This window comes from Rhipicephalus microplus, chromosome 2 (assembly GCF_043290135.1).
Source record: "Rhipicephalus microplus isolate Deutch F79 chromosome 2, USDA_Rmic, whole genome shotgun sequence".
In the NCBI taxonomy this organism is placed as follows: Eukaryota; Metazoa; Arthropoda; class Arachnida; order Ixodida; family Ixodidae; genus Rhipicephalus; species Rhipicephalus microplus.
In genome coordinates, this window is record NC_134701.1 from 89,437,026 (window position 1) to 89,451,471 (window position 14,446).

General features: G+C 46.4%; 1 protein-coding gene across 1 annotated transcript in view; it reads left to right on the forward strand.

Annotated features, from left to right (window-relative positions):
• Window positions 1–575: 575 nt before the first annotated feature.
• The window catches only part of LOC142790406 (uncharacterized), a 39,470-nt gene continuing 25,599 nt past the window's right edge, over window positions 576–14,446 (forward strand). Inside the window, exon 1 of the mRNA XM_075885248.1 lies at window positions 576–856. Coding sequence (XP_075741363.1) covers window positions 664–856 — 193 coding nt within the window. The 5' untranslated portion in view covers window positions 576–663. The remainder of the gene's footprint in view (window positions 857–14,446) is intronic.

Genomic DNA, 14,446 nt, shown 5'->3' on the forward strand with positions numbered 1-14,446 from the left:
ACAACACCGGTGAGATTATAACAGCTGCATAACTTCGGCAACAACGTATCTTGACATTGGGGCACACAGCCATGCATTGGAGCAAAAGCTGGCGCGTTTTCCGCACAGTCGTGCTGCTCCGCAAGATAGTACGAGAGCCAGCGGCTGATTTCGGTTTTGCTGGCTGTTATTGTTAAAGCGTTTACAAATATAAATGCACAAAAACGTGAATGGGAGAAGCATCTAGATGGTTCTGTGAAGTTTTCAGTGTCATATAGGTGCGTTTTTGGCTGCGCACTCTACCCACGCAATGACCAATGCACTGACGCAATACGTCAAGGACGCCATGTTTATTTTTTCAACATGGCGTCCGTGATGTTTCGGGTCAGTGTACCACACAGGTGTATCATGGTGCTAGACAAAAAAATAAAAAAAATTCTCGTGACGTAAACAATTATCATATTTCACCTACAACCTTATGCAACTGCTCTGAGTCTACGAGAAAAAAGTGTAGAAGTGAACGGCAGAGGTCGTGGTGGTTTTCGCACGTGGCGTCGCACGTGGGGCGGTGATCATCGGAAGGCAATGGCGGGCAGTGTAAAAACGCGACGCTCGGGCCTCGTAGGCTTCTTCTGGACCTCCTTGTGCGCTTCCCGCGATGTGTATCCAGCACTGAACACCACGATGACTTTTGTCCTTGTCAAGTGGGTAAGCGAGTCAAAGGGGGACGTATACCCGGTTAGCTGCATTGAAGACGCAGCGATAGGGTACAGGTTGTACACAGATAGGAAGAGTATTGGAGACCTGCGTGGGACAATAGTCAACGTGAGGTGGGACCAAAACAAGGATCCAGAGCCGGCCACCCTCCTGGATCTGGGTGCGTATATGGTTCCTTCGCCTTTTCATTTAGTTACTTAGATTGCAAGTACAATTTCGACACGATCATCTATGTGCGCTAGCGTTTATGCATATCACACACGGCTGTTGCCGTCTATGTTTGTTGTGACCGCTTCGGCCCGTCGGAGCTCCTACGCCTAGCAACTTTCAAATTTCTATAGGAAACATGAATATCGCATACACAGCTACCTGGTAGGTCATTGTTTTATGCTCGTTGTATGTTCATCTTGGTGTCCCAACATTGAAACTGTCAGTTCAGCGCCTGTGACTCGTATTCATTCCTTTCTTCCCTTCATGAAGTTTGCCCGGCTTTTGTTTGCTTTGTGATGCTGCAAATATTGCAGTAAACAGTCATGGGTAAAATATAGCGCTTCGTTAAAATGGGACCTCCACAAAATACTTGCATTCAGTGACCTATATTGTTTCTGCAAGGATTCCGACGGCACATACCCGAACTTGGAAACAAATTAACCTCATTTCTTAGGCTTCGTTGGGTACGTTGGAAAGAAAAGTGCGAAGTGACACGCACGAAAGAGCTATATGTATAAATTGACGTTTTTCAAAACGAAGCTTCACTAGGGGAGCTCACAGATATGGTGTGCATGCCACGTGACACAACTTATTTGTCGACAGCTGAAGGTCAATCTTTCATGTCCATTATCCTGATCATGCATTGATAATTTCTACCTTTGCTGATCGTATCCTTGTATTGCGAGGTTTCATCCCTGTAAATATTACCGTGATCATGACGATCACAGTGTCTTCGGTGACTTTTTCACCCACGGCTCCCACATCTAGCCACTCGTCACAAAGTTATGGCCGTCGACTGCCTTTCTCCACTTCAACTGCTCCGGGGTAATGAAACTCCTCCTCGGAACTAGAAACTCATGAATATCGGAGCTGTCAGCGCGCGGCCATGAGTCCACGTCACTTACACAGTCGTCTGCACGAAGCGTTAATGGGTTCATTCAGCAAATGATCGTCTCTTCTTCATACCGCACGAGGGCTTTCTGGCACAGCGTTGCAATGTAATTTTTTAATGAGGCTGCCAACGCTCCTAATGCCAACGCTGTAATGCCAACGCACGTAAATATGAGTGCACTGCTGCACTCCTCGGCCGCCTCTGACCAAAAAAAACTGCCCACGCCTAGTGCGCAGCGTCACCACTGTCTGTGCCAAGTCTCTATACACAGCTCTTAAAAATTGCCTGTTATCGCATAATTATAGTCCTTGAGTTATATGAAGCAGAATATATTATGTATTGGTAGTGGCAAATCCAAGCACATCATCCGGAAATTTTTGAAATTTCCTGATGACCTTGTTCTGAAATGATTGCATTAGGCACATACCTCCAACTCCAAATTATAGCTAGTTACATATGTTAGGATGTACCCACATTGAATTTTTAGGCTGAAATTATTCCTGAGGTGTGTATATATATATATATATATATATATATATATATATATATATATATATATATATATATATATATATATATATATATATATATATATATATATATATATATATATATATATATATATAAGGCATAATAATAATGCCTTGAAAAAGACGGGGTTCTCGTCAAAACGTCGGCACAATAAACAGTTGTTATGTGAAAGCGCATCTACTTTCATATTTATAACCTTGCGGCAACCGAAGTTATTCTTGTGCATATATATATATATATATATATATATATATATATATATATATATATATATATATATATATATATATATATATATATATATATATATATATATATATATATATATTACCAATGGATGACCAGAATACATAGAAATATTGCTATGGTAACTCAGTGCTAAATACATTCTTTTCCATGTAAATATCTTGAACAACAGTGAATTTTCCGTTGCTAGCCTGACGCTGCAAAATTTTAAATCCATGCTGCTGTGGCAGTTAGTAATATTTAATTGGAAGCCTATATTTAAATGCTTTGAAACTGTTTGTCCCCTGAAGCTCCTTATGTTTAAAGCCAGTGATGATTATATATGGTGTTTTTGGCGCAAGGGCCATTTGATGGCCAAAGAGCGCCAGTTCATGGGACAAGAGATGTGGACAATGTTTGTGATTAGCGGCTGTATAAGGGCCATAAAATTCCTCGCGGTAAGGCGGGTAAAGACATACAAGTAATAAAATCATGATCATGCCGTGAAAGGTGTGTGTGGCGCGAATAGATGACAAAAGTTGGTGATAATAAAAACGATGGTGGACATGTATGGCATTAGCACAAGTACCTCACTCGTTCATACCCTTGCGTCCAAGGGCCGTGAGGCAAGTGCTTTCCTGTGTAGCCACCGCAGCAAAAACCTCTCTAGAGAGGTTGTGCTACAGAATGCCCGGGTATATGATATGAAAATAATTGATTTCTTTTAAAAACGCTAACAATGATTTATTACTGAAGAGCGGTTCCCTACCAGCGAACATTGCAGGATGTAAAGGTATATGTTGTCGGTAGGGTAATAGAAAGTGTTGTCTTCTTAGAGTGTCTAACTGTTTACATTGAATTAAAACGTGAAGAACTGTTAATGCCTCACCACAATTATCACACGATGGTGGGTCACCACCGGACAAAAGATGTGTGTGTGTCGTGTATGTGTGTCCTATCCTGAGTCTTGTTAGTGTTACCTCTGTTAGGCGTGATTTTGATACTGGTGGCCAATGGCCAAGGTGTGGCTTGATAACATGTAGTTTGTTTTGTGTGTGTGTATCCCACTTGCTCTGCCAGTAGTCCATGAGTTTTCGTTTGAGAGACGGCTTAAGATCAAGGGCCGGGATTGATGTGGGTGTAATGGCGGTGCTTTTGTGGGCGGATGCAGCAAGCTGATCTGCCATCATGTTGCCTTGAATCTTACGGTGCCCTGGCACCCAGCACACAACAACATGTCGGTTGAGTGTGTAGAGTGTGCATAAAATGGAGTAAAGTGAAACGAGGACAGGGTTTTTCTGTTTTTTAAGACTGTGCAGAGCCGTTACCACACTGAGGGAGTCTGTATAAATTACTGCTTTGTGTATTTGTGATTGTTTGATGTGTTTAGCTGCCACAAGTGTCGCGTAAGCTTCCGCTGTTAAGATACTTGTGCCTGGATGTAGAGGGCCAGCATCCGAAAAGGAAGGGCCAACAGCAGCGTAGGACACAGAGGAGTTAGACTTAGAGGCATCTGTAAAAAACTCAGGACGTGTGTATTTGTGTTGAAGTTCCAAGAAGTATGTTCGAATATGAGCAATAGGCGCATGTTTAGTAACTTCTAGGAAAGACACATCGCAATCTATAGTCTGCCACTGCCACGGTGGCGGGTATGCTACAGGAGCCATTAAACTGTGTTCGAGTGACACTCCAGTGTCCTCAGCTAGACACTTCAGGCAAACTGAGAAGAGCTGCCTCATTGAAGGCCTGTTTTGAAAAAGAATGGAGCTCGACAAGTCATTAATAGTAAAGTATGAGGGGTGCCTCTTATCTGCTTTCACCTTAAGGAAATATACAAAGGACATGTAGGTTCTTTGCAGATGAAGCGACCACTCATTTGACTCAACGTAAAGGCTTTCTACGGGGCTGGTGCGAAAAGCACCCGTAGAAAGGCGGATTCCCGAATGGTGCACGGGATCTAGCATCTTCAAAGCACTTTGAGTCGCAAACTGATAAACAATGGCCCCATAATCTAAGCGGGTGCGAATAAGGCTTCTATACAGGTTCATGAGGCATTTCCTGTCACTACCCCACGTAGTACGTGACAACACTTTTATAACATTCATGGCTTTTAAACATTTAGTTTTTAAATACTTTATGTGGGGTACGCAGGTCAACTTGTTGTCCAAGATTAAGCCTAAAAATTTATGCTCGGCTTTGACGGACAGACGTTGCCCGTTCAGTCGAATGTCAGGTTCCGAGTGCATGCCTCTCTTTCGAGAAAACAAGACACACGTGCTTTTTTGTGGGTTAAGTTGAAATCCGTTTTCATCTGCCCATTTGGAGACCTTATTTAAACCCAGCTGAACCTGCCGCTCACACATGGCCAAGTTGCATGACTTGAAGCCAAGCTGAACGTCGTCGACATATGTACAATAGAACATATTGCGGGGAATGGACAAGTGCAAAGAATTCGTTTTAATAATAAAAAGTGTGCAACTAAGCACACCACCTTGTGGCACGCCTATTTCCTGGACAAATGTTTGGGAGAGCACACCGCCCAGACGGACACGGAATGTCCGGTTTGACAGGTAACTTTCGATTATATGAAACATTCTTCCGCGCACACCAAGGTGGGACAGGTCTCTTAGAATTCCGAAACGCCATGTTGTATCATAAGCCTTTTCGATATCGAGGAACACAGAGAGAAAATATTGTTTATGAACAAAGGCGTCTCTGATCTGTGCCTCGATACGAACAAGGTTGTCTGTGGTGGATCTAATTTCTCGAAACCCGCACTGAAATGGGTCGAGCAAATTATTTGTTTCAAGAAAATGTACAAGTCGCCAGTTTATCATTTTTTGGAAGACTTTGCACAAGCAGCTTGTAAGTGCTATAGGCCTATAACTCGAGGGTAAAGAAGGGTTCTTGCCCTCTTTCAAAATGGGAATAACAATATCCTCTTTCCAGGAGGTAGGAATAGTGCCAGAAGACCAAAAAGCATTGTACAATCAAAGTAAGGTTTTTCGGGTTTCGCTTGGTAGGTTTTTTAACATTTCATACATCACACGGTCAGAACCTGGGGCAGAAGTACTGCAGGAGTTTAGAGGTGCTCGGAGCTCAGCTAGACTGAAAGCTTGGTTATATGCTTCGTATCTAGTGGATTTGTGTTCGAGTTTCTGCTTTTTTATTCTTGTTCTGTATTTTTCGAAAGTGTCAGTATAGTGGGACGAGCCGGATACCTGTTCGAAGTGTGCACCGAGGAAGTTTGCCTGATCTTCCAAGGTTTCACCCTGAGTGTTTACGAGTGGGAGTGAATGCACTTTTCTTCCTGCTACCCTACGAACCATGTTCCAGACATTGGCCTCTTGTGTATACGAATTTATCCCTCATAAAAAGTTGTGCCAACTTTCTCTTCTGGCCTGCCGACGCGTTCTCCTGCCTCGAGATTTTATTTTCTTAAAGCTCTCAAGGTTTTCCGCTGTCGGCGAGTTCCGCAGCAACCTCCATGCCCTGTTCTGTTCCTTTCGCGCATTACGACAGTCTGTGTTCCACCACGGGACGTGTCGTTTGCCGGGCATTCCAGATGTTTGCGGTATGCACTTGGCTGCTGCGTCAGTTAGAAAAGCTGTGAAATACTGCACAGCTTCATCTATGTTTAACCTACATATGTCTGTCCAACTCAAACGTGTAGTGTTATGGAACTGTTCCCAGTCTGCTTAGTTTATCCGCCATTTGGGAACGTGTAGAGGACTTTCATATGTTGTTTGTGAACTCAACACTACAGGAAAATGGTCACTACCATATAGATTATTTATGATTTTCCATTTGAGTAGGGGTAGGAGTGAAGGTGATACGATGCTGAGGTCGATATACGAGTAAGTTTTGTTGGCAACATTATAGTATGTTGGCTCTTTCCTATTCAACAAACAGGCACCGGAAGAGAAGAGAAATTGTTCAATGAGACGACCTCGTGCATCACAGCGAGAATCGCCCCACAGTCCAATATATGCATTTAGGTCCCCAAGAAGCAAATAAGGTTCTGGCAGTTCGTCTATTAAAGACTGAAATTCACGTCTTTCAAGACGGTGGTGGGGAGGTACATACAAAGAGCAGATGGTGAGGAGTTTGTTTAACAGTACCGCTCGAACAGCCACCGCCTCAAGAGATGTCTGGAGTGGTAAATGTGTGCACGCTACTCCTTGGTTAATAATAATGGCTACGCCACCGGATGACGCCACAGCATCATCTCGGTCCTTTCGGTATATGACGTAAGCACGTAAAAATTTGTATTGGAGGATTTTAGGTGTGTTTCCTGTACACACAGCACTTGAGGTGAGTATTTGTATAAAAGCTCTTGTACGTCGTCGAGGTTCTTAAGCAGTCCTCTGACGTTCCAATGTATAATTTGTGTGTCCATATTGGAAGTAAAGTAGTGCTGTGTGTACGTTAAGCGAGCGACTTGTTTAAGCTGGAAGGTCGAGCTCAAGTAGCAGGGCCATTGTCAGGCCCTGTTATGAGCTTTTTAGTTCTCTTGGCGCGCTCCAGAGAGCCGCGCCGTCCGTTCTTTTGGCACCAGGGGTGCCGCCGTATCCATTGCCTCCTCGGAGGCACTGGATGCCCGCTCATGCGAGCTGGTTTTTCGAAGCTTGGGCCTCGCCTGGCGAGCTGAGGCCTTGAGACCCGAGGACCCTGGGGTCTCTGGTCTCTGTTCAATAGTAGGCGGAGAATACTCAACTACTGCCGTCTTGGGGGCAGGCGCCACAGCCGATGGCTCGCTCTGCGCAGGCCGAAGGAGTGGCGAGGGCTGGTGCGACACTGCTCCCTGGCGCGCCGCATCAGCATATGTGGGGCCATAAAATGGCGAGAGTCTTTTTCTTGTTTCTTTAAATGTAATGTTTTCTTTTATCTTTAAAGTGATGATCTCTTTTTCTTTTTTCCAGAAAGAACATGAACGTGAGTACGCGGCATGATTTCCGCCACAGTTCACACAGTGAGATGGTTCTTCGCAATTGTCAGAATTGTGGCCTGAAACTCCGCATTGTGCACAAGTTTGGTGACAACGACAGCTTTGTGAGCCGTGGCCATACTTCTGGCATTTAAAACAACGATGCGGGCTAGGTATGTATGGTCTGATCAACGTCTTTGTGTACCCTGTTTGAATACTTTCTGGCAGATTACTGGAAGCGAACGTGAGTATCAGGTGTTTCGTTGCTGTTACCTTGTTGTCTCTTCTAATGGTGATCCTTTGTACATTGGTCACATTCTGACTCTTCCACCCCTCCAGAAGTTCCTCTTCAGTCAAGCCGAGCAAATCAGCATCAGATACTACTCCACGGGTTGTGTTCATCGATCTGTGTGGCGTTACAGTGATGGGAGTGTCACCAAAAGTTGATAGATTCTGTAGCTTTTCAAACTAATCTTTTTCTCGAACTTCAAGGAGGAGGTCTCCGCTGGCCATTTTGGTAACTTTGTACCCGGCTCCAAGAGTTTCTGTGAGACATCTGGCTACTACAAAGGGTGATACGGTTCTGGCTTGCTTGCTGCTTATCTCACTATGTATAACATGAAAATGGGGCAACAAGTGCAGAGAATTCATTTTAATAATAAAAAGTGTGCAACTAAGTACACCACCTTGCAGTATTCCCGTTTCTTGCACAAATATTTGGGTAGAGTACTGCCCACACGGACGCGGAATTTTCGATTGGACAAGTAACTCTCGATTATGGAAAGCATTCTACCGCGCACACCCAGGTGAGACAAGTCTCTTAATATCCCAAAACGCCATGCTGTGTCGTAAGCCTTCTTGATATCGAGGAACACTGAAAGGAAGTATTGTTTGTGGACAAAAGCGTCTCGGATCTGTGCCTCGATACGCACCAGATGGTCGGTGGTGGATGTACCCTCTCGAAACCTACACTGGAACTGGTCAAGCAGATTGTGTGTTTCAAGGAAATGTAAAAGTCGGCGGTTTATCAGTTTTTCAAAAAGTTTACAAAGGCAGCTAGTCAGTGCAATAGGCCTATAACTTGAAACTGAAGAAGGGTCCTTGCTCTGTTTCAAAATAGGGGTAACAATAGCCTCTTTCCAGGAAGCAGGGATGGTGCCTGAAAGCCAGATAGCATTGTATAGAGAGAGTAACGTTTTTTGCGATTTGAGCGGCAGGTTTTTCAACATTTGATATGTGACACGGTCGTAGCCTGGGGCAGAATTACTGCAAGAGTTTAGTGATGTTTGTAGCTAAGCTAAGTTGAAAGGTTAGTTGTATGCCTCGTATTTTGTACACTTGTATTCCAGTCTCTGCTTTTCTCTTTTTGCTTTATATCTTTGAAAAGCTTCAGTATAGTGTGAAGAGCTAGAGACCTGCTCGAAGTGTGCACCGAGGGAGTTCGCCTGATCTTCCAGGCTGTCACCGTGTGGGTTTACGAGTGGGAGGGAGTGTACTTGTCTTCCTGCTACCCTACAAATCATGTTCCAGACTTTAGCCTCTTGTGTATATGAATTTATCCCTGATAAAAGCTTGTGCCAGCTTTCTCTTCTGGCCTGCCAACGGGTTCTCCTGCCTCGAAATTTCACATTCTTAAAGCTCTCGAGGTTTCCCGCTGTCGGCGAGTTCCGCAGCATCCTCCATGCCCTGTTCCGTTCCTGTCGCGCACTCTGACACTCAATGTTCCACCACGGGACGTGTCGTTTGCCGGGCAGTCCAGATGTTTGTGGAATGCACTTGGCTGCTGCGTCAGTAAGAAAAGCCGTGAAGTACTGCACACCTTCATCTATGCCTAATCCGCATATGTCAGTTCAATTTAAGTGAGTAAGCTTTTGAAATTGTTCCTAGTCGGCTTTCTTTACCAGCCATTTGGGAACAAGTGGAGGACATCCACTTATTATTGGTGTACTCAAAACTAAAGGAAAATGGTCACTTCTGTATGGATTATTTATGACTTTCCACTGAAGTAATGGTACAAGTGAAGGAGATGCGATACTGAGGTCTATGGAAGAGTAAGTTTTGTTGGTAAGGTTATAGTATGTTGCCTCTTTCCTATTCAACAGACAAGCACCTGATGAAATGAGGAACTGTTCAATGAGACGACCTCGTGCATCACAGCGAGAGTCACCCCACAGACCATTATGTGCGTTCAGGTCCCCAAGAACCAGATAAGGTTCAGGTAGCTCCTCTATTAAAGACTGGGATTGAAGTTTTTCAAGACGGTGGTGCGGAGGTATGTACAAAGAGCAGACTGTGACAAGTTTCTTTAGAATAACTGCTCGGATAGCCGCCGCCTCGAGGGATGTTTGAAGGGGTAATTGTGTACATGCTATGCCTTGACTAACTATAACCGCTACACCACCGCATGGTGGCATGGCATCATCCCTATCCTTTCGGAAGATTACGTAGTTACGTAAAAATTTGTGTTTGTTCGTTTTAAGTGTGTTTATTGTACACACAGCACTTTAGGATTGTGTTCATAGAGGAGTTCTTGTAAGTCATCAAGGTTTCGAAGAAGGCCTCGGATGTTCCACTGTAATATTTCTAACTGCATATTAAAAGAAGAGATGCTGCTGTGTGTACAGAGAGTATCCTGTGTAAGAGTGAGCTGTCTAATTCAGGTGGCAGGACGGTCGTCCGGCCCCGTTATTGTTTTTTTTATTTTTCTTGGCGCGCTCCAAGGAGGCCCGCCACTCTTTCGGTACCAAGGGTACCGTTGTATCTATTGCCTCCTCAGAGGCACTGGATGCCCACACATTCGAGCTGGTCGTTCGGATTTTAGGCCTCGCCTCGTGAGGGGAGGCCTTGAGACCAGAGGACCATGGAGTCTCCGGCCTCAATTCGCTAGGAGGCGGAGTAGACTGAACTACTACCGCATTGTGGGCAGGCGCCACAGCCGATGGCTCGCTCTGCGCTGGCCGAAGCGGTGGCGAGGGCTGGTGCGGCGTTGCCCCCTGACGCGCCGCATCAGCATATGTTGCACCGTAAAATGGTGACACTCTTCGTCTTGCTTTTTTGAATGTGATATTTTATTTGACCTTAAGAGTGATTATTTCTTTTTCTTTCTTCCAATTAGGACACGAACGCGAATACGCGGCGTGTTCCCCGTCACAATTCACGCAGTGAGCCGTAGTAACACAGTTATCAGATGGGTGGCCGTGGCTACCACATCTTGCACAAGTTTCCTGACCACGAGTTCTGCGAGCCTTGACCAAATCGTTGACATTTATAACACCGTCTTAGATTGGGAATGTAGGGACGGACAGAGGGTTTGATGTAGCCTGTGTCTATAGATGAAGGCAGTGTGCTAGATGCGAAATTGAGTAATAAATGCTTGGTAGGTATTTCTTTGTTTTCGCGTCTGATGACAATGCGTTTCACACCCGTGACATTTTGCTCTTTCCACCCTTCAAGCAGTTCCTGTTCAGACATTTCAAGAAGGTCTGCTTCTGAAACAACTCCGCGTGAGGTGTTCATTGATCTATGAGCTGAAACAGATACTGGGATATTACCAAATGTTACGAGAATGCCAAGTTTTTCATAGTGGTGTTTTTGAGGCAGCTCAAGGAGAAGGTCTCCGCTAGCCATCTTTGTAACCTTATATCCTGGGCCAAAGACCTCAGTCATGGATTTAGCAACAAGAAATGAAGATATGGCTCTGGCTTGTTTCGTTGGGTTTTCGCTGTGCACGGCGTCGAATTTTGGTAAGCGTTGTCTGGGTTGGCTGAAAATTGATATTTCATCGGTGCGTCCCCTCTTAAGCGGAAGACGATCTAGGAGACGGGGAAATGCAGGTGTTCCCATAGTAGTGTACTTTTTTTCGGCAGCAATGGCGACCACCCATCATGGAGTCCAACCAGGGGACGCTGAAGCACTTAATATCGTAAGGCTGCAGACGCCAGCCGTACATAGCCACTATAATCAAATATAACTACTCAAGGTTGAGTAATTACACAAGATTAACTCTTGCCACCAGGAAAATCGGAAGTAAACAGAAGAGAGAAGTAGACAGGACAGACTAAAATTGAGAGATAAAGGCGAAGTTGTAGGGGAGAGAGATAGGAAAGGGTGACTGCCGATTTCCCCTGGGTGGGTCAGCCCAGGGGTGCCGTCTACGTGAAGCCGTGGCCAAAGGGGTGTGTTGCTGCCGCTGGGGGGCCTTAAAGATCCAATCACCCAGCATTGGCTTAACCACTAAGATCCTCTTTTCCCCGGACACGGCGAACCCACGCGCGGCTAGGCGTGGGAGGGGTCAAAACTCCCCCGTTAGCTCGGGTACGTGGTGTCGCTACACACCAAACGCCTGCTTGCGCAGGCGCCCCTGTGGGGCGAAGGGGTGTGTTGCCGCCACTGGGGGGCCTTAAAGGTCCAATCACCCAGCAGTGGCTCAACCCCCAGGATCCCCTTTTCCCCGGACACGGCAAAGCCACGCATGGCTAGGCGTGGGAGGGAGTCGAAACCCCCCCGTTAGCTCGAATCCGTGGTGTCGCTACACACCAAACTCCTGCTTGTGCAGGCGCCTCTGCGGGAATGTTTAAAGCCAGTGATGCCTCAGAAATCAGTATAACAGTAGTATAGCGAGAAATTTATTTTGGGCAGTAATAGCCATACCCAATGTATGTTTGTGCATGCATTTGTGTCTATACGTGTGTATATAGACATCCAAAATTGGGAATTCTCGGGGAGGGAAACCCTCTCGCAGCTATGCCAGTGTAGTAGGAAAGTATAACCTCCACTAAGTGGCCTGAGGGATGCATGTGAATGTGTGTTACTGTCTTGTTTATCTGTGCGTGCTCTTTCAACATGGGCAAGTGCGCTGGTCTAGGATTTAGGGCTGTGTTGTGACCTCCACGATTGGCCAACCCCACTTTGCAACATGAACTGAACAGACTTGCTATACAGGAAAAAACACCATAGCAAGCTGAATAAATGCATCATGTGCAACACTTACGCATTTAATGCACTGAAAATAAATATTGCCACCTAGAGTTGATGCCGGCAAGCCCTATCAAGCCAAAAAGGGCAAAGAGAACGAAGAAGTGTGGTTAGTGCCTTCTTCTGAAGATACACGATCGTGTCTTTCTGCCCCGCTGTTCCTGTCTTGTCTCTACGGCTCTTGGTGCGTGACAAACTGGTGGACGTGCTGGGTAATCTATGCACCGTACCCCTCCGCATAGCAGGAACACAGGCGTCGTACCGGTAGTCACACCTGTGCATCGCGCCAGCAGAAGAAGCCGAGGGCTATCCCCTGAATTTGGACTGCTCGCAAACAACATGGCAGCTCCGACCAACCCTACCGACACCAACCCAACCGGTACGAACGGCACAACGCCGCTTCATTGCACCTTACTCACACCGCGAACGCCAAATCCCTTTAATGGCACTGCACTTCATGGTGTAGAAGATTGGCTTGTTCATTACGAGTTTGTTGCCGTGCACAACCAGAGGGACGACGCAGACAAACTGCGGCACGTCTATTTCAGTCTTTTGGACGGCGCACGTGTCTGGTATGAGAACCAGGCAGGTATTCTCACATCATGGGAAGACTTCAAATGCCGACTTCTTGGGACATATGCCAGCCCTGACCGTCGGGAGAGAGCTGAGCGCGATCTGCAGTCCCGCATACAATTGCCGAACGAAGGGGTTGCGATGTATGTCGAAGAAATGACGCGCCTTTTCCACCAAGCTGACCCTGGCATGCCAGAAGAAAAGAAGGTACGGTACCTCATGCGCGGGGTGAAAGAGCAGCTTTTCGGTGGGCTTGTACGCAGTTCACCCAAGACTGTGTGAGAAATTCTCACGGAAGCCGTCACCATAAAAGGCACTCTCAGGCACCGGGCCCCGTCATACGAACGGCACGTCAACGCTTCAACTACGGACTACTTAGGAGCTTTTGGTGGCCAAATAGATTTCTTTCAAGAGATCATACGTTCAGTCATCCACGAAGAACTCCAGAAGCTGTCAGTGCCCTCGCAGCCCACTACCTCCTCGTTGTCCAGCGTTGTCCGAAATGAAGTCCAGCATGCCTTAAGAGAACCGCCTTGCATGCGGGATTATCAACCACCCGGTGACTTTCCTCACATGTCGTATGCTCAAGCTTTGCGGCAACCTGTTACACCTGCAATTCCGCATCCCATCGTGGCCCCAGCCATGTTGCAGACGGTCCAAGCAGCGCCATATTACAGCGCACCTCGCCTGATCTCGTGGAAGTCAGACGTCTGGCGTGCGCCAGATCGACGTCCTCTCTGCTTCCACTGTGGTGAAGCTGGGCACCTGTCCGACAGTGTCCTTACCGACAACTTGGACTACGCGGATTTTCGACGAACTCACCACCACCGAGGTTCGGTCAGTGACCCCTTGAAAGTGAAGAGTATGTGGCTCAACAGCGCGGAACTTCGTCATCCTTGCACCAGTCACGCTCCCCGTCACCGCGGCAATTTTCTCCTAATCGCCGCACCTATTCGAGTGTGGCGCAGGGTCGGTCACCCAGTCCACGCCGGGAAAACTAACCACAGCGACCTTTGGGGGCGAGGCCGCTCATACTGGACAAGCTCAAGGCCTCCTACCGACGCTTCCGCAAACTGACGATTCTCCGATGACGACGACACCAGCTGGTTCCGCAAAGATTTCATTAGACATTCCAGTGCTGCTCGACGGTCGCAAAGTCAGTGCTTTAGTTGACACGGGTGCGGATTTTTCTATAATAAGTGAAAAACAGGCTACTCTCCTAAAGAAAGCGACGATGCCTTGGAACCTCAGGCCAATTCGTACTGCTGGCGGGCACATCGTCATGCCACTCCGCGTTTGCACAGCACGAATGCAGATTATTTATTCTTTATTCTTTATTCAAAAAAAAAAACCTTACAGGCCCCAGGACAGGGCATTGGGTAAGGGGGGGAGGAATCGGAATGGTACAGACAGGTAAC